Source organism: Strix uralensis, chromosome 22, assembly GCF_047716275.1.
Source record: "Strix uralensis isolate ZFMK-TIS-50842 chromosome 22, bStrUra1, whole genome shotgun sequence".
In the NCBI taxonomy this organism is placed as follows: domain Eukaryota; kingdom Metazoa; phylum Chordata; class Aves; order Strigiformes; family Strigidae; genus Strix; species Strix uralensis.
Genome location: NC_133993.1, coordinates 6,589,534 through 6,610,465, shown reverse-complemented (window position 1 = coordinate 6,610,465; position 20,932 = coordinate 6,589,534). Strand labels below are relative to the sequence as shown.

Genomic DNA, 20,932 nt, shown 5'->3' with positions numbered 1-20,932 from the left:
AGGAGGATGGCTAGGAAAGAACTCAGCAACACCAGAGCCTGGGGCATTAACTAGCGTTTAAAGCCTGCCTGATTGCTCTTTGCTATCAGGCCGCCCCTGTCCTTATTTATCAGATACTCCCCACCACACACTCCAGTCCTGACCTCATCCCAGGGAACCATCTAATTCTTGGTGCATGACTCCCCAGATGAGCTAGATGACCGATTCAAGAGAGCCACATTAAAACATCAGCCAGTCTGAAATGCTAGGTCATTTCACTGTCTGTCCTACATGTTATCCTCTTTCTGGGTGCATCAAATGAAGTCACATATGCCCCTGTTTTCTGACAAAGCAAGTTAACAGCCTTTTGTTTCCTAAGGATAGAGTTCATCCACTCTGTTCAGTTTTCCCTAGTTTAATTAAATGAGATTCAACTACTGGTTTTAGTCTTGCACCTGTACCTCTAGAATACTATTACCTCATAGTAAACGCTCAAGTCCAAGACAAAACCCAAAGTTTTCAGCACTTTTTAAACAAGACTTGTCAAAAAATTGAACACACAGGGAAAAATGTGAAGAGCTTATACAAATATTTTCAAATGTATGATTAAAATTATACTACTTCTGCACATCAATCTCTCAATGCTTTTCATAATAATATTTTAACTTAATATGGAATGCTTATTCCAAGAGAAATCTATAGAGTATTTGAATTCAAGATTTCACTCAGCTCTCTCATTCCTTTTCTGACTTACGTAACTCCTCTGATTTATTCACAATCCATGGTCTCATTTAGCACAGGACTTCACATGAAGGTCAGTGTTTTACCACATCTTTTGCTAGTTTTATTTTTTTCAGTAGACCACAGAATTCTAGATTATCAATTACACGTGTTTCCCCCCAAAGAGAAAATGGTCTACAACCACCATTTTCTCATTTGTTAGAGCACAGCCATTGCACAATCTCTATAGAAAAGTGGTTCCCCAAGCCATACTTTCCAGATTAAAAAAGATCCCTGTCAACTGGCAACCCCCTCTTCTGCTTTTTCATATTCATTGGCTGTTACCAAGTTGAAGCAACATTTCCAAATATAACACAAGTTGTTTGTGGAAAAAAAAAAATGTTAAAAACATCAGGAGAAGAGATGAGCAGAGGAATGACTCTGCTGAATTCATTATGAGCTTCTCTGAACCAGTATTCTAGCACTTGCACAGTCAGAGACAACAGCACTATCCCTGTCTCATACTCCACTCAATATGCATCTAAAATAAAAGATGCAGATGTGTTACAGTTAGAATACAGCTTCTCTTACAACAGCTATATTATTAAGGACATGGATTACTTGCTTTCTTAGTGGCTCAGCTCCTCCACCAGCTACAATGGTTAAGAAGAGTTAAACCACAAGGCAGCTGCCCCAGTAGGTACAAAACTACTCTGCTTTGGAAATTTTGCAGAGAATGAGCCAGTCTGCTCGGTACCTTTGTACTACAAGAGCAGATTTTTACACCAGCAATTGCCAAGTGTGAATTTTAGGCTATTCCAGCTACCATTCATAGAAACAGTTCAGCACTCTCACTGCTGGATTATATCCACAGTGGGTAGTTAACAACAGTACAGTCCTGCAGTGTCCAGTTCTTGTTGAACAACAACCTAACAGCCTTTCTAGAAGAAGTAAGCATTTATGACTGAAGCTCCAGTTCAGGTGAACATCTAGAATTAAAAGCTACATAAAAGTAAGCACACTGAACTCATCAACTTCCTTTAAAATTGAAGTTAACTGCATTGAAAAAAGATGAATGCAGTATCAATGTGTAACCCAAAATGTAGGGTTTTGAGGGTTTGTTGGAAAGGCCTTCTGCAGGAGGTCAGGTACCATACCCAACGCTGAGGACTACTTGAAGCAGTTCTACTTCTGCGGTACCTCTCAGCCGTAGGCTGTTTAAAGATTTTAGGCTCAAGCACAGCACGAAGCACAGAGAGTTAACAACAGAGATGCTCTGCATTTGCTAGTCTTACATGTCTTTAGAAATCACTCTTGGTCCTTTCTGATCAAGAAGGGAGTGTGGAAGAGGGGAAGAACTTTGTTTTGCTCTTCCATTCTCAGTGCACATCAAGTGACTTCACTCTTCAAACTTCTAGAATAAAATTAAAATTGGATGCAAATGTTTCCTTTCTGGCAGTTTATATTAGGATTTTTGGACAATCTAAGATTCATGTAAAAAGGTCACTGGATAATGAATTAAACACTCCCAACGTGATCATCATCAATGCCACCGGCACAGGCTCTAGCTGCTCGTAACAAAGAGGGAGCACCCTTGATGGCTTCACGTCGAGCAGATCTGGAGCAGCAGCACCCCTCCACATCCTCTGCCCCCTGGCACCTCGGCCAGAGAGGCTGTTTGTCTGTCAGATGGACAGGGCGCTGCTCTCCTTCTGGACGGCAAAAGGCACTATACAATTCCTGCAGACTCTCCAAAGCCCACACTAGGACGGTTTCAGCGCTTACCTGGGTTAAACTAGATGGGCTATTTCTATTAAAATGCAGGAGGCCCAGGAAACCCCTCACAGCCCATACTGCGAATTGTCTGTAGCTTCCAGACAGTTCAAATCACCAGAGTTTCAATAATACACAAGAGAGACGGTATGGATTCAGCGCTGCGAAATGCACAGTGGGAAAACCTAAATCTGGACAAGCATCAAAACACAAACGCCCGATCAACCCCGCGGGCTGCCCTGACCCTCTCATCCTCAGCACACAGTGACACCACCCTCTTTGCCTCAAACTCCAGAGTTGTCTGCTGTTTACTCCGTCACGGCAGTGCCTGCAACACCACACGCACAGGGCCCCTCGGGCTGTGCTGCTGAATCCAGCTGGGGCTGGGAGAAGGCTTTAACTTCTTTCTTTCAAGTCTCCGTGTTTCCACACTGGTGACGCACAGAGCAATAGGGGCACCCAAAAGAGAAAACAGACCAGGTTACACATCCCGTGATGCCATGCCAAAGCAGAAGCCCAAGAGGTGACAACTACAACCATGTCCTGAGCTTTGGCACCAGCACAGGACACGAGAGGACTATAAGAGTGCCATGCATTAACCAGACGACTTCAAATGAAACCGTGTTAGAGGAAGCAAGAAGCATTAACCACCAATGCAGTCCTGTCTGAGAAGTTAGAGTGCCTTAGTCCAAGAGATTAATATGCATTCCCAGAGTTCAGAGAGCTTGTTACCTCCCAACAGTCCTCCACAGCACAGAAATACTTAGCTCTAATGGACTCACTGTAGGGGCATGGAAGTCCAATTACAAGCTCCCAGGTCTTCAGACTAAGGGTATGGGAACACGAGTAAGTTACTCTGAGGAACTCAGAGTGCTTGAGTTTCAAACACTTCCAAGAGGTTTCCACAGAAACTGCCTGGGCACACAGTCTCGTGCCTGTGGTAAATACCGAGCACCTTACTCGCAGTATCACAGGCAGACGCCGTATACACAGGCAGTTCATAAGGAGTAACTGGTAGGAAGCACTACCTTCAGTTTTTCTCAACACATCACTGCTGTGTGCTTTCACCCTGGCTAGGACCTCTGCAGAGCAGGAACTACCGGCCAGGGGAATGGCTAAAGCCACCCACATGAACCGGGCAGCACCGGCTCAATCTAAATCACGGGATTCAGTGTCACAGGAAGGATTTCAGCTCAAGACAGCATCAGGACTAGGTGTATTGCTTCAACTAACACTGCGGCATCTCAAGGCAATTTGCTAATTCCCTGACAAAACAGGCTGCTGGGGAACAGAAATAAGCCAAACCCGTGAAAGCCCTCTGGAGAAACGAGAAGCGAGCCTCTCCCATCCATGAGAACCTCTGCCACCACTTTCAGTCTTCAGTGGGCCCTTTTACTCGCCTTCTAATGGCTTCTGACACCACTGTGAAACATGCACACACATCATCGTAACTAGCTTGTATTTTAAATTCTTTTAATATCAAAGCATCCAGCCAGCAGAAGAATATCATTATAGTTTTAGAAGCTGCACAACTACCTGTTAGTAAGTAGGCAGTTAATTCACCTCCCTCCAAAAATGCCAAACACGGTGATTCTTACACATACACAACACACACACATCATGTCTAACCTGTACCAGTAAGTGAGGCAGCAGCTTCCACTTGCAAATTGCTAAATATGAAACTCAACAGTGAATTTGTTTGGATATATTAATAATGGAAAGAAAATCTATCTAAGAACAAAAAGCAGAAATAATTTTGTTAAAGACTGGAGCTGGTGTTGAATGTTTCAGACACAAGCTACTGGACTTACCCTGCAGTGACTTTCCCAATCCCTGGCCCAGCTTCCACCCATGTTTCTGGAGTAAGCGGTGTCCAATATTATCCTGACAGACAGAACAGAGAAAACAAACCAAAAATATTCCAATAATATATTCTTCCCTTCCCACTGACATTTAAACATGTGATGAGCAAGAGATTTTCTACATATATATGCATGCAAAAAAATGCTACTGAAGAGGCAATATATGCCCAATAAAAGGGAAAGACAAATGTCAAAAATTGCTGGCTAGAATTTTTCCAGGGGGATGGGGTATTGGGGACGGTCACTTTCTGATGGTGTGCTGGGCAACTTTTGTGCATCACGTTTAAAACAAAAAAAATAAAAAAAAAAAAAGCAATGTGGGAGAAAATAAAGTGTACCAATAAAAATTGACAGTAAAAAGCATAAAATCAAGCTATTTATACAATCATATCCATCACCTAGACAGCACCACTTAAGATTTTTTGTAAAGAAAATCTACAATGTGTTTAGTCATTTTGTTTGTGTGTCAGGCTTTTATAATACTGAGTAAGTTGTAAGTGCAAGACTGCCCCACCACTAGAAACCAAAACACAATCATAGCAAAATCCAGGCTAGACTTGATTGGGTTTTTTTATATATGTATATATATATATATAAACTAGCATGCAGCCAATATTAAACTGAAAAAACAGTGAGGTTAGTAAAACCAAAAAAAAAAAAATCAATTAAATAAAATGAGCTCAAGCACAGACTGGGTGATGCATTTCACATGTAAACTAACAAAAATACTAAGATGTTAGAATGAAACAGGCCTAGCAATAAGTTAACAGCAAGGAACCATTAGTGCATGTAGGGGAAACAATAAGCATAATGTCTCATCTTCCTAAAAAAAAAAAAGCTATTTCAGAATAAGTGGAAAAGTACTGATGCAGCAATTAAGTGTCAGCTTTTGAAAACAGGGCTGAGCAGGGGCTCTTTGTGGAATTCATTATGTTTTTATGCAAGATTTCTTCCCCCAAACAAAGAACAAGAGTGCTAACAGCACCCTTGTCACCATCTAAAGCTGACAGCTTATCCCTTATTGATCAGTTTACCAGCTTACTAGCAGTGACCGACTGTCAACTCCTCAAAGAAGGACTCTCAGTTAGGACTGTGTTCACCTTCTAATCATAAAAAATAAAAATCAGATATGTATTTGTTGATTATTAATTGTTATAAGGCAAACCACAGAAATATCCTGAATTACAACAGGCTGTGAATCTGTAACATTGAGTGGTACATGGAAGCTTAAAAAAAAAAAAAAGATATCTATGCTGCAGGTTTCTTTAATTAAATAACCAAGTCATCAACGCAAGTCAGAACAGCAGTGGTTTTTTCACTCACTCCACATTGAAGAAAACGACCACACAGTTTGCAGAACTTTGGTGAATCAGCTTGAAAGACACAATCTTCCCAAAAATATTGGCTGCATGGATACATTTCTCCTCAAAAAGATTCTATCAAGTATAAATTTAAATTTTTTTCTGATATAAAAGTAAAGCGAGACATTTTGTCTCCTATATTTTTCAAGGCAACTACGTACATCTTTCCCACACTACCGGCTCTCCCCCAGGACGTAATTAGGGCTACATGGAAAAAAAAAAAAATTAAAAAAGGAGAAGTAAGGAAATGTCTGGTTATAAAAGCTTAAATCAGTATATGCAAAAAAAGGAAAAATGAACAAATATGGATTCCAACCACAAACACCATGGAGAAGACTATCTGTTCGGAAGTGTAGGAAAACTTACCTGCAAATATCTCTGCTGCAGACCGTTTCTCTAACGGCCACAACAGCTGCACAGTCCTTCATGCAAAAGGGGCCTGAAGTTCAAAGGTTTTATGGATAACGCCCTAATTGTTGTACCATTAGCACTGCAACCGTATCTGACAAAGGATTATTGAATCCGATTTTTAAAAGCCGGTGCTGACAAAAATGGCTGCATTTTCAAAAAAAGGACAAGGAGTACTTTGCAATCTTTTGCTAAGTGGAGATGAGACATTGTGCTGACTGTGTTGTGTTATGAATGCACTAAAATAAAGACAGATGAAGCAGTATGCTATTTCCAAAAGCAGTGCAAGTGGAGTGAAAGCATTTCCATACGAACCTGGCTTTAAAAACTGGGCTGTCAAAAGAACAGTTAAATGTAACACAAAGTAAGAAACTGTCCAATCACTAATGGTAGTTTTTCTTTTGCTTTGTTTTCAATTCACTGCTTGCAAGTAATGTATTTATTAAAGAAGAGTGAAAGCATAAAATAAATTCAACAAGTCAAGACCAGCTGGGAGATTCAAGAGCGGTGTGTTGTGACTGACACAGTGAAGGGGTAAACAAATGTTAAAGGGAAAAAAGAAAAATTTAGAAGGGTTATACACATTAGCACCACTTTTACAAAACCACTCAAGAGGATGGTCGCAAGTTGTTTGACATAAATTGGAATTACGCCTGAATATTGTCATCCTGTCTCAGTTCCCAGGAAGGGGGTGTTTTCCCCCCTGAGTTGCTTCCATTTGTTTGCTTAAGCAGTGAAACTACTTCCTAATTTTAAGTATTGCTAAACTGAAATGGAGCATCTTCTGTTTCATTGAACAGGGAGAACAACCCTAAGAGTTTAACATTAACATCGGAGTTGGGACCTAGTCGTTAGTATGCTCATTTCTAGCCATGCTCGCCCTCCTTCCTCCATTTCAAATCACTATCACAGACCTCTCGGAGGCAGACTGGCAGGACTGCTCTTCAGCGTAAATGCTGCCCTAAAAATTAAATTATGGAAGGCCAGGCTTGCTAAGCTCCCACGTGAGAGCCGTGCTGCAAAGCCTGGCGGCCTGAGGAGTAGCCAGGGATGTCAGAAACAACATTTGACACGGGGCAGCAAATGTCACAACAGCTGGTAACTTTTTTTTTTTAAATTGCATTTTTAAGTGAAAGTTGTGTAAAAGTGTGAACTCTTTCAAGTAGAAAAGACTTTTTGGTTTTTTGTTTGTTTGTTTTTTGGGGTTTTTGTTGGTTTTTTTTTTTTTTTTTTTTTTTTTTTTTTTACACCAAACATCCTGTCATTCCTTTTGTATGTAGCAATTTTCCTACAGGAAGAGCTGCAGCGATCTACAGAAACACCAACAGCCCAACGAGGAAGTCCCCCCGTTTCTCAGCAGAGAGCTGGTGACACAAGTCTCCTCACTTTCTTACAGTAATGTTTTGGAGCTCCTTGTTTTACAGCCACAATAAAAATCATTGAGGCAGCCAAAATAAGTCTCCAGACAGGTGTCTGAGTGAGCAAGTGAGCTCTCATTTACTGTCCAAACTGCTCACAACAGCAGCACTATCTCTCTGGGTACCCAGTCACGGAGACAGCGCTGGACACCAGATTGCGGGGTGCTCAGTGTAGGACAGAGTGGCTCAGCAAGATCTTGATGGAACAATTTACGCCTCCCGGCATTACTCTCACCACTACGGAGCTGTTCAGTACTGATCCTTTCTGTTTCCAGATGGAGAACTTTGCATTACGGATGAAGAATAGCTTTTCCAAAAGTATGTAGGAAATGTAAAGGTCTTGACTTCACCAAACCTTCATGGGAGTTGGATAAGCTACTTTGGGAAAATCCCATCCAAAGGGACCTTCTCCAACAGCTCAAACTGGCCTCCCCAATTCCCCATCCTGTGCACTGACAAGATGCCCCTGATGGCTTTCCACGGGTATCAGTGATTCCTGATCAAGATATCCCCAGCACAAATTTCTGACAAAGGTCCTGGCCAATAGAAAAAAAATGCATACAATGAAAAGATGCATACAAGAACTGAAAGGTTTTGATGATGTTGTATGTGGGATATAATCCGCAGTCGGTGGATTGAGCTCCGTTACGGATAAACCAAAACACTAGTTTTGCCTGACAGAGGTTTTCCGTAAGATCCGCACGTCACCCCACGTACCCCATTCACATGGTTCGTCTCTCGGCATCGGCAGGAACCATACATCTCTTGAGTGGATTGTAAGCTGTGCTGACTGTGTATTGAGGAGTCTATAAGCAAGGATTGGATGCTACTGGGTGAACCCATGCAAACAAGAGGTTGAAAAGATTCCCAAAACAAAACCTATAGCTCACTACAGATGACACAATGAAGACTAGAGAGAAAAGCCAAATAGTAATGCTACACCATTCAGCTTCAAGAAGCACATTATTTATAGCGCTGTCCACATATGGCTACTGCTAAATGTCAAATCAGCAGCCTCATCAAATTACACTTTGGAACTAGTGGAGTCCACAGATCTGTACAGATATACAGTGCGACAAAACCCAGCTTCAGCTCGTACAGTCGTCTACAATAGCCTGCGATCGTCAAACAACTACCAACTGAAGCCTGAAACCCTGTGTAGTTCAAGGACCTCCTTGTGTAACTGAGCAGAATTAGAGAGAGGGGGGGAAAAGGACATTTGTTAGTTATGACGAGGACAAACTAACAAGCTCCAGAATAAGCGGGTGATACGCAGTCTGGCCTCCAACCTGCAACGGCGACAGCTTGGTTCGACTCCCTGACGCTCTGCGTACTGCCTGCACGGGGAAAGGGCTGCTTTCTTGGGCGGGCTCTAAGGGTATATTGCTATCTCCTACTTGGTCTGTACTGCTGGGACAAAGAAAACCATAAATTCACAGCAACAAGATTCAGTAAACAAGTAGAAATAAGGGATTAACGTGAAGAAAATCTGGATTCTATTAAAGCTGCAATACTTTGCGACTTCCCGTTTGAGTACCTGAACTCAGTGCACTTAAAATATTTTAAAACAAATGCATGCAGCTTCTTGAATTTAAAAAAGGGTTAAGTGCTCTGATTTTTCAAGGACACCAGTGGTCGTACTGACGTGAACAGCCAGTGTAAGTGCAGCATCTTTCAAACCAGAACAAAAAAAATTGTTACTTGTGGGGAAAAAAAAAAATCATCAGTATTTGCAGCTATGAAGAGTCCATTGATATGAAATATTTTCTTCAATTTAGTAATGGAAAATAGCTGGCTGCTTATTTAGGCTACATATATCCACTAGCTCGTCAGCTCTATTTTCCATAAATGTACTTTGGTTATAGTCGCATGTTTCAGTCCAGACATCTTTGGCCTAAACAAGCTGTACAAAGCAGGATTTCCACAGGAACAAAAATACTAGTACGCTAATTGAGGACACGTTTCAACATTGTAATGATCTGTAGACTCCCCAACCTATTTTTCCAGCCACCTTTGAGTTGCATGCTGTAGCAGTACAGTCAGCACCTCTCAACAGATAATGCTGCAGAGATGGATCTCACTTCAGTGGTGATTGTCAAATGTATCCTTCAAGTGAAACCCTCTGCCCCCGGGATTTCCAAACGCAAGCTACCTTTAGTCTTTAAAGCGTTTTCATATTACTAAGATGTGAGAATCTGCGAGAAGAACATTTAAGAGAATATACTCAATCCCCTCTTCAGTCTGTAGAATAACCAAACTTTAAACCTTTAACTGGAAAGTGCTTTGATCTGTATTGCTGATCAAACGGTTCCTCACACAAAGACATCTGTCATCCAAACTATTTCCATAATGTGAAGCACAGGCTCTTACTCATTACTCTGAGCAGATTCCTTTTTAAAGGTCAGCTGAATCGCTAACAGGGAACTGGTTAAGGATTATAAAACAATTTGTTAATATTGCAAATACCACACATCTAAATATTTGCAAATTATAGACTTGCCCTTACTCCTTCCCTCTCAATTTCAGCTGAAGTATGTTATCCACTTCTGGGTGAGCAAACAGCATAAAATACAAGAAGGCAGCCCAGCAGTATGGACATCTCTTTCCTAGTGAAAAATCCTGCAGAAGAGGTGCAGCACTAAACTCTGACAAGAAAACTGTTCCTTCTTTTAATGTGTGTGATTTGCCAATTTAAAAAGGCACATAAGTCATTAATAGTATGGAAGCAAAATCATTTTCACAGGTGTCAGGGAACCTGACAAAATTATTTATGCTTCCCAGCTACAGAATTTCTTTTAAGAATCAACAATGTATTTAATGAAGACCATGTGAAGATTAACCTTAAAAGTGACCAGTGTGTTTCTGACCACAGTTTCTGACACTGGGCTTATTCATGAGACCAAAAAAACACCCCGTGCAGCAGTAACAGCTTTTAAATTCTGGGACTAGCACATGAAGCCAGCTCAAGTGTGCTCCAACACAGAGCACAGCTGCTGTGACAATGCAGAACATACAGTTACTCCGTTCTGTGACTCCTTCCAAGAGTTTCATGTCCCAGGCTAGGGGTCTTGCAACTCAAACGCTTGTTTCTCTTATTATAGACAAAAGAAGAGCGAAACAAACTGCATTTGAAGGTAAGAACAATTTGAGGTTTTAACTCTTTCTCCTCCTAAAGAAGTTGTTCTCTTGTCCTCTCCATCAAACTGTTTTCAAATTTAACCATTAGGCTGAACTGTACATACTAAAACCTACCAAAAAAAGTTGTAAAGATTAATCATGTCCCGATATTTGGATGGTGATATATATATGAATAAAATATTAACGCTGTAACTGACTTTAATTTTTCTGTTGCAGTTCAACATTAATCAAACTGCCATAAAGTGTTACATCTGCAGATGATCCAAGCTGTACTGTGAGTCTGTGTGCCCATGTTGTTGGGTCCAGTGTACTCGTTCCCGTTTTACACGCTTCCGAAGGCATCGCTCCCTTTGGAACACCACAGATGTCATCTGTGACCACTTCTGTCCCTCTGTTTGGGAAAACACTTTTAGAAATCAGGTAACCAGTCTAGTCTGTAAGTAGTATTTTAATTATTTTGAAATGCTGATTTCCAGCGTGGCACAGGCTATCAACGAGTATTTCTCATTATATTTACACAGGGAAAGACACTTGGCATTTTAATTAAAATCCCCACATCACAACGTAAGATTGAAGTATTCAGGAGAACGTTGAATACAAATTCCCATCTCTGCAGCATTATCTCATGCGTCATCAATTACTGCCATGCCTAAATCTAGCATCATGCCAGCACATTAAGACAGTAGGTACTATATGCAGTGTTCACTGGACCAGAAGAACAGAAATAAGAAGGGGGAAAGGAAACCCTAGAGAAGAAATTAAAAAAGGCAGACCGTGCAATACAAACCAGATCATGGCTGCTTAGCTAATATGGGCCAACTGCTGCGGAAGAAAAATGTCGAACACCCCAAGTTGTGTAAATTTTTTGTAAACATCTAACACGCACACAAACACACACAACACCAACCTACACATGAATGAAAAATATATATTGATCTTTTGCTAACAGTTTCTTCTAAGTGCAGACTAACGTGAAGAAACTTTAACAGAGAACTTAAATTATTAATAGGGAAAAGAAACACTTGACACGTACTTTCTAAACAAAAATCTAGTCTTAATCAGAACACCACTAAGTGACCCTCAGTTATTCGCTACAAGTTTTCTTGCTCTCATACTGAAACTGCAAATGAAACTTAGCTAAGTGCCAAACTTAGATCCAGTTTAGGCTGAACAAGCTACTGCACCTAAGACTAGCAGAAGATGCTTTGCAAAGAGAAAAATTAAAAAGCTACTAAAAGCTTAAAAAGGTAAAACTAAACAAAACTTAATTTTCCCCATCTTATGGCTGTACACTCCACACCCAATAGTTTACAGAAACTCGCAGCGCAGTTTCAGGTTCGTGGGGAAGGACTGCTACACTAACACTGTCGTGTACCCCTGTTTCCATACTGCCAGGTGTCATTCTGACACTTTAACACACCAGTAGCTTTCCAAAAATATAAACTAAAAAAAGGATCAAAATACATTTTACTACACTATTGCATCAGGTCTGCATATGAATTAAACTGCTTCTTCAAAGAAAAGTATAAAAACTTAACAAAATAAATATCTATATGAATGAATGTATTATTTTAAGTAATTTCTGAAATATCATGTTGAACTAAAACTTAAAGTCACCTATAGTTTTAGAAGAACTACTTAAAGATTAAATCCCAGGCCCACTTAATCTCAGCATGCAATTTACCACAAAAAAAATAACCCTGTACTGACAAAAAGACGCCCACTCCTATCAAATTTGACTGCATTCACATCAAGTACCATCCGATCACGGCCTAATTTTTGGTGGGTTGACGATGCTGATAAGTATGTATCTTACCGATTCTATAGGCTTGTCTAAAGATGCTTGCTCTATCTCCAGGTGCCCTTCTTCATATTGATCAAAGTGATTGCCCTGTAAACAGAAAACGGGGGTTAGCTCTACAGCAGAGAACACATTTCCAGCAGTCTCGTTTTCAAGACTCAGGTTTGTATACTGTGTTATATTTTATATAATTTTGCTAACAGATGAACTTATTACATACAGGCTCAATTCAGTATATAGGCTATAAGAACAAAAAATTATTCTAAAAACTAAGCCAATGATGATAATCACAAACTATGGAAGTTGGCAAAATATCAAACCCTTACAATGACAATACTTCGGGTTTTTTTTTCTTTAGAAAGTCTGTGAAACACTGACTGTAAGCACCAGTGCTGGCCTTAAAACCATACAGGACAAGAAGCAGAAGGAATTGACCCCACCACCACTATAAAGGGGGTTTTTGTTATCTTCTCTCTTTTAAAGAAGAGTAAGGCTTTCCTTGCAGCAGGAAATCCAAATTGCTTGAGGCGTACATGTAATTTCACACACCTTAAATCAACAAAAACCCACAGTGGTAGCAAACGAAACCTGTTCCCTTGCCCACAGCACTTGTTTATGGTCTGGAGCAGTCCTTTCCTTGCACCTAGGCAGCTGCACAGTGAACTGTTAGTGGAAGCGATCCTCCGCCACACAAAAAAAGCCATTAATTTCAATGCCAGCCAGGTGACCACGCGGCCACAGAAGCACGTATGTTGGCACAAAGAACACTGGTGCACACACAGCACTGTTTAGTCCAGACGTACCGGCTTCAAGCATTTGTGAGCACAGTCCCTAAAACTGCTACACAAAAAAATGACAGGACTGAGGAGCACGTCTGAAGAGAGAGAAATGGACCAAGAGATACACAGGGAAGCGTACTAATAAAGTGTGCAGATACTCACACAGCAGAGAAAACGCTACAAAGAATGGTAAGTCCAAGCAGCTTGCTTCAGCTCTTGGAGCAACCCCAAGAAACACCTTGAGTCCTATAGACTGGCCATGTATAATAATTAAAGCAGACAGGAAAATTAAACAGGATTGTTATTGTGGTGTACTGTGCCCAGCCTCCGCCAATATCCAGCACGCACACTTCTAGACTGCCGAGTTCTGAACCGGGCAACCTCTCCCCTACCCAACGGTGCCACGTAAGCACAGCACAACACACAAACAACAGCCGCTGGAGCAGAGACTACAGTCGGGCAATCCTCCTCAAGCATCCGCTACAGCAAAATTCAATCTTCTCATGCTTTTGCCTGGATAGTAAGCATACAGGGCTCATGAGCTAGGAAGGCAAAAGGCAGTCTCTGTCCTCCAGAATAACCGTTGGTGCTGGAACACTCGGTGTGAATGGCCATTTCAGGAAAAAAAACCATCTGTGTTGTAGCTCTGTTGTAATTTCAGAGGTTTCCGAAACCTCAAATTCCTGAAATTGCGAACATGGTGAACCATTTTTGGCCATTCAACAGGCCTATGATGTAGCACTAACATCCACCGTCGCTAGCACAGACCTGGAAAGGAAAAAATCTGACTTTCCAGCTGCAAACTCAAAAGCAAACAGAAGAGGTGCCTGCAGCTGCAGGAGGTCATTTCAGTGGGCTCTCCTACACGCCCTGGGCACCGCTCAGCGTCAGAGCCCTGTGAAACCCCAGGAGGTGCTAAGGCCTTGGCTGTCACCCTCCAGTCCCTCCCCAGGCCCCGCAGTGCCACCAAAAGCCTTCTGGCAGCTCAGCCAACACCCAACACCTGGCAGCTTTTATTTGCGTCCCAGCTCTGCAATTACTTCGAGCAGGAACACCTAACACCACTGCCAAGAGAAACATGTTGTCACTCTCCTCCTTTCTACCAACACCAACTTTTCCTTCTGCAAGAATTTTAATGAAAGCCAGCATGCGAAAGAGCAAATCATAGTTGTAACGGACTGCCTGTTGGCATTTTACAAGCCAGGCACCAGCCTCCAAAAATCCTCTGGAACAAGTGTACATATCCAGTGATGCAAATCTGCAAGAGACCATCTTGACAAAAACCTGTTGCCAAGAGAACGTGCTTTGATGTTGGTGCCCCAACCGCCAGCCTATACATCATCTGCAGTCCACAGCGATAATTCACCCAGGCCACACTCTGCTCCCAGTAGTCTTCTTTCCCACGGCCTCTCCAGAGCAAATTTCGGGCTTAATCTGCAGGCAGCAATTCACTCCCATCCATTTTTTTTGGACAGCCTTCAAGGAGCAAGCTGAAGGCAAACTTACCATGCACACGCAGTCATTGAGCTGCTTAAAAAAAAAGCTACTAATTCTCAGAGACAGGCAGAGTGGAGATGTACAGGCTGTACATGCGTGTGCTGTGAAGTCGGGGAGCCCAGCAGGGAGAAGACAACATAAAACCTGCCTCAAGAGCAGACGGACACGGCCCAGCCTCCCGAAAAGTAGTGCCCATGAGAACAAAAGCAGTCAAGAGTGCACGTGCTGTTAATGAATTTGCACTGCTGAACACTAGCTAAAACACATTACTTCATATATTAAAAAAATTAAATCCACATAACATTTCGTTAACAAACACCTGAAACACTCTCAGCAAAAGCAAAGACGTACTTCGCCCCTGCCTAATTTCACAATGTGATTTGCTGCCTGCAGATAGCTCAGAATATACCAACTAAATTACCTGGAGCTGGCAAAATATTTCTGCCTACTCACCGTCTCCCTCGGCGCATTGCCTGCCAAGACAGTTAAAATTGTTTTTACAAAGGCAAGGGTCAATTCCAGTCTGAAAGCACGCCTTGCTGATTTGAGGCTTTACAAGTTGATTTTTCTGTGCTTAAAAACAATACCTCCTCCCAGAAACTATGCAAAAGACTGAACACCCACTGTGTCACAGCCAAATGCAAAGAAGTCAGAAAGCAAATAGAGCCATTCTCTCTCTAAGTTCTAGTGATCCCACTATTACCCACTTTATATATTCTGGTGGTTATTTTATATATTTACATATTTGGGGGTTTATTATCTAGTTTATATTTACTTTGAGTCTTTTGTTACTGGTGACGGGAAATGGAGGCGGGTTGCTTGTTTTTACAGATAACAGCAACACTAATATTAGAGCTTTCAAAAGAGGCAGGGTGCTTCCCGTCTCCCTGAACTCCTGGGTGTGCAAATGCCACCCCGAGCACACAGGAACAACGCGGGTGGGATGCTGACAAACTGCTGGCTGTATCGGGAAGTTGACTGTTACAGGCTGGGTAATTTAAGGCATCAGAATAACAAAGTGTCCAAACTGAAATGAAATCAATACTCATCACAGACTGTTCTTTATTTATCAATACTTAAAACAAATGATAAAGGAAAAATTTCTCTTCCACTATAAAGTAGCTCGCCCTGGAAAAAGGCAGGAGGATAATCCAACAGTCACACTGAGATCAGATTTATGAGCGAGTTCAGCATGGTAGTGCCTAACGAGCAAGGAGAAAAATGGTTCTCAATTCTAGGGTCATGACAAAGAGCTTGTTAAGGCGCTGTCTGCCATCGTGGCGATCACAGGCCTTTTGGAGCTGGGACTCTGTGGGGCTGGAGGCAGCACAGTCTGTCCCTTTGCTTCCTCATCCCTGGAGCTGGCTAAGGAACAAGTTGGGGGAATTCCATCTGTTTTCCTTCTTTTCCAATCCTTCAACCTAGCACATCGAATGGATCCATATAACATTTCTGGTTTGCTGTATCTTAAGACAATGAATCAGAGGAAGCCAAAATACTTTAACATTTAAATCTAACAATTAATTAAATCCTAAATGTTGGATCTGTTGAGAATAAACTACATTTCTGGCAAACATGAACCATAAGCACAGACATTTTAACACAATTTTGATCTGTGTCTTCTGCAGACTTAAGGGATGCTTCCCTCTTCAGAGGAAACCTCTAAGTGAAAAGAAAAATTCAATCCCTACAAAATGGATACCAGGTCATAAAATAACAGCTGCATTAAAACCAGCACTATTCAAACCTATTCCTTCCTCCTCCTTCCCTGTATGACTATTACAGAGACACAGTAAAATCCTGGCTCTGCTGGCTAATAACAAAGTTTCTACCTACTCCTGTGGACAAGGATTTCAGGGCTGCAGGCAGTGCCCTTCGCTCCCTCATCCTCTGTCCCTCCATTTTAAAGCTGCCTGTATACTCACTTCTACTTTGTAAAACAAGATGTGTTGCACTGCTTATATCACTTCCTTACAGATGCTACCTCCATCCTAAAATAGCAGAGCAAATAAGATGAGAGGCTTCCACTTAGGCATCATTTATTTCTACCGCTTGGTGCTACAGCAAGTGCTCCGGCACTAGGTGCTTCGCTACAAGCATACTGAAATTCAGTATGTTTTACCTCTCGGATGAGAAGCAAGGACAAGCCCTGAACATCTTAAACATTCTCTATTATACACCACACACACCATTTGGTTTCCTTATTGCATTCATCTCCAGGAGCCAATATCTTTGCGTCCTGTAATTTTTTGTGTAATATCATCTGAACTTTGGCTAACTACCCATTTTGGTTACTCACAGTCACATGTCCTCGCCTCTCTCCTCCACTTTCCCACTGTTTGATCTTTGCACAAAGCTCTTCACCAAACCTTACCTCTTGGAGCCCTCAAACATTTAACCGCTGAGTTATGAATACAGCATTTGAAAAATCAACTAACAAAAGCTGCCTCCATGCAGGATTTTAGACCCTTATTCTCCCTTATTTGGACTGTAAATACTTCAGAGCTCTGGCCCAACAAATGCCATTTTGTCCAAGATTAAACAGAGTGGAGTCACTGCACTTTCTGAAACAATTCAAGTTAAACAGCTAAGGGGAAAGAGTACTGCTGTTTGTTTCTTTACTTATAAGATCCCAAACATCATAGCACTGAGACCCAGTCAGTATAATTTAAAAAAAAATTTAAGAACTTAATCACACTTTCATCCCAAAATCTTTGGCAAGAATTGTGGCCAATAAATGACTCAACACAAGTGAAATGAATTGTTGATTTAAGCTCATTTATCAGAGTAAGTTTAGTATCACAGAATTAATTCTCTCCCTTACACGAGGCAGTTATTCATGAGGATGGGCAAAGACAAAGGATCTAAGGGCACACAGATATTGGGGGGAAGGGAGGTGGGGAGAAACCCTTTTAAAAGCATCTTCACAACTACGAGGGAGAAGAAAAGTATGCTCCCTTCCTCTCACTCCCCCAAAAGGGTATATCCAAAACCAGACCTGACTTCTGAGCGCTGCATTTTCTAAGTCACCTACAGCATCATCAACACAATGAGGAGAGAACGATGAGTCACTTCAACTGCTTCGAGGCTATTAGACCTCCCTGGACATTAATTACTGGACTGCTCTTTACAATCTGTCCAAGCACAGGGGATATTAAGACGTCAGCGTGCAGAACACATTCCATATAGTGCACATTCCTGACTGGAATTAGTGGTTTCTTTCATGAAGAAGACCTAAGTTATCCATGTATTATTTCCAAAGAAAAGTAAATGTGGCAGTCTACATTTCAGTAGCTAGGCCAAGCCTTGAAACACGGCTCTCATGTGGAGACGGGAGAAAACTACAACAAAAGAGTAGTATAATGGAGACGTGAAAGCAATGGTTTTCTTTCAGAACGCCTTCATTCAGCTGTCCTTTCAGTTACTGCTCAACAAGAGAGCTCAGTTACACGAACATTATTATTAATATAAAAGAAGATGTAAGTTACAAACCCCAACACTGGATACAAAGAGTGTACAATGAGAATACCTGGGGAAAACGCTGCCTGCTCCACAAGTCACAGGGATGACACCTTCAACGGTGTGAACAGAGTAAAATAAGAAAAGACTCCAGCATAAAACCTATGCCTAAGAGCACTAAACCCAGTGATGACTGGGGAGGAAACATGCAGAATGCAGTTCCTGAGATATCAAAGCAAAAACAATCTATTTATGCTCATACCGAATTTCAGGACCAGCTTAGGAAGGTGCATAGAAACGCTTGTTCCCATGACCATGCAGATAACAATCTGAAGAAAGTAATTTTGCAGAAAAGCCTCACTATACATCATTATTTCTTAAATGCACTGGAAAAGAGCACAGCACGATCATGATTGCTTAACTGCACTTGAAAAAAGCACAGTGTGCTCCTTAGATATTCAAAAATTAGTTTTACCCTGGTTAAGTATCAGGAAAAGACTCAAAAAAATAACATTTATATTGCATTTACTTTAGAAAATGGATTTTAAAACACTAAAGCAAATCAGCACTACTTATGCATATTCTATTCATCCATCAATTCAATCAATAAACCTTAAATTCCCAAAAATATTAAGTCAAGCCATAAAATTCAGGGTTGTTACCCACAAGTGCCACTTTAAGACATTTAACCAAGCCTACTCCTCACTCATGAAAGCTCTGAAGGCATTAGGCTGCAAACCAGCAGCCGAGACACTGCGAGTATCTAAAAAGAGAAATGAGTACCCACAAAAAAGGCCTTTTTCTAATGTAGATCAAGCCATGGCAGACTGCGTTGGCTACAAACCACAGAATATTCTGCAGTACCCTCCGTCTCCGCTCCCGCAGCTGGAAAGCACAGCTGACATTTCCTGCGGCCCTCCTAGGACCGGCCAGCACAGATACAAGGTCCCAACAGCAGAGCGCAGGAACCTGGAGCAATATCTGAACACAAGTGAACAAATGCCACCTCTCCAAAATCCTCGTCACCTGCACGCATGTGGCACCTTTATGAATCAAGAGAAAAAAAAAAAAAAAAGACTCAGTGATTCCAGAAGCAAATATCCTACTAAATTTAAAATTATCTTTTTTTAAAGGAGGAAATTGAGCAGTTACAAGACCTTTAGGAGGACAAGGCACCTTAACATCCATCGGCTCTTCCCACAGATGGCTCCTAGCACAACTCTTGCAAGCTTTCTGCATCCAGGACACCTGCACAAATATTGCCAGTCCAGCACCGGTGCAGTGGCCAGGAGAGACAGACACAGGAATCGCTCTGTGAGGACCTGACAGAGCACAGACCCCTGCCTATCTCAAAGGCTAGGAATTTCAGCAAACCACAATCAACATTCATCTGACTTTGTGTTGCATTTTGTGTCTGGTTCTCTTTTTAAAAAAATCTTTCCGCTTTGGTCAGCTGTTACCAGACCCAGCAGTTTTGCACAGTCTGGAGCTCGACTGACCCACCTCTCCTCGCACCGCCGGAAGGGGACACATACCACCGAGTGCGGCTGTAGGGCTGCGCGTGGGGCAGAGACAGGAGAAAAAACAACTCCAGGCAAGGATCAAACGTGAAGGGTACAAGTGACAAGGTCTGCTAGTACCACCTCTTATTTTATTTATGGGGCTCTATCAACTACATCATCTGCGACCCTCACCAGTAAATTTCATCCAACACAGACAGAGGGGGAAGGTGTTAAAACCAAATCCAGCCTACCATAACTAATCAACTGCTTATTACACACAATCAGAACGTAACGGGTTTATAATCTCTCCTCACAAGATCCATACTGCCCTATGTACGCTGACTACAAATCTCAGACAGTAATTTATGCTGCCCTTTTAAGCTAAGCAGGACCTGATGACTCTATACGATGGAAGATCTCCAAAACATAATCGATGCAGACAACCGTGTTGATGTTTAGAAATCCATCCAGAGAATTCAAAAACAACTCCAGGAAAGAGTAGCTTAGGAGTGTTTCTTGAATATTCATTACGCACCCAGAAGAAAATGCATTTTTAAGACCAATATGCACCTAGAAGATGACTCCATCCAACCCTGCTCGCACTGGAAGCTTTCTCGGATAATTTTAAAGGCCATGTAGTTTCTCAAAAATATAAAAAGTGATACAAAAGCAACTTTGTACAGGTACCTGGAAAGCCTTTGTTAATGCTTCCCAGAACAAAATCATCCTCTTCCCTGTTGTTCCCTGTAAGGACTGTAAAGACGCAAAAAAAAAAAAAAAATTAAAAAATCAGTGATGTTTTCCTAGCAACACAGAGGTAAAGCATTCACAAACAACAGCTAGCGTCCTCACAGCCTTCCACATGTTATAATTGCTTTCCGAGTCCCTTCCCTGTAAATATGCAATACAAGTGGGTAAGTACGGACACTGCACATTTTCACACCCTCCAAAATAGCTTAATATTTACAGTCAACATCTTGTGAAAGCTGCAGCAAAACCTCATTTAGAGCAAACACACACATCAATTATTTTGAGAGTACTTAAAATGAAAATCCTCTCGAGTCAATACAACAAAAGCAATCACTTAAGATTTGGATATGAATTTAAATTGGCAACTTTTGAAAGAAGCACCATGTAATTACACGTTGAGAAGTTGATGGCACCTTTTGTTTATCAAACTAAAAGTTAATGTTGATGGCAAAATTCTACCTGTTAAGTCCAAAAACACTGAAAAA

General features: G+C 41.5%; 1 protein-coding gene across 7 annotated transcripts in view; it reads right to left on the bottom strand.

The window, feature by feature from the left end:
* Positions 1 to 20,932, bottom strand: part of GPATCH8 (G-patch domain containing 8) — a 57,520-nt gene that overhangs the window by 29,004 nt on the left and 7,584 nt on the right. For 5 of the 7 annotated variants that reach the window (XM_074892385.1, XM_074892386.1, XM_074892388.1 and 2 more), the window contains 2 exons: positions 12,476 to 12,550; positions 4,284 to 4,356 (listed from right to left, as the gene is read on the bottom strand). In XM_074892385.1, the coding sequence (XP_074748486.1) occupies positions 4,284 to 4,356; positions 12,476 to 12,550 (148 nt within the window). Of the gene's footprint in view, positions 1 to 4,283; positions 4,357 to 6,418; positions 6,437 to 12,475; positions 12,551 to 20,932 lie in introns of all 7 variants that reach the window. The other 2 variants (XM_074892389.1, XM_074892391.1) reach the window with 2 other exon arrangements.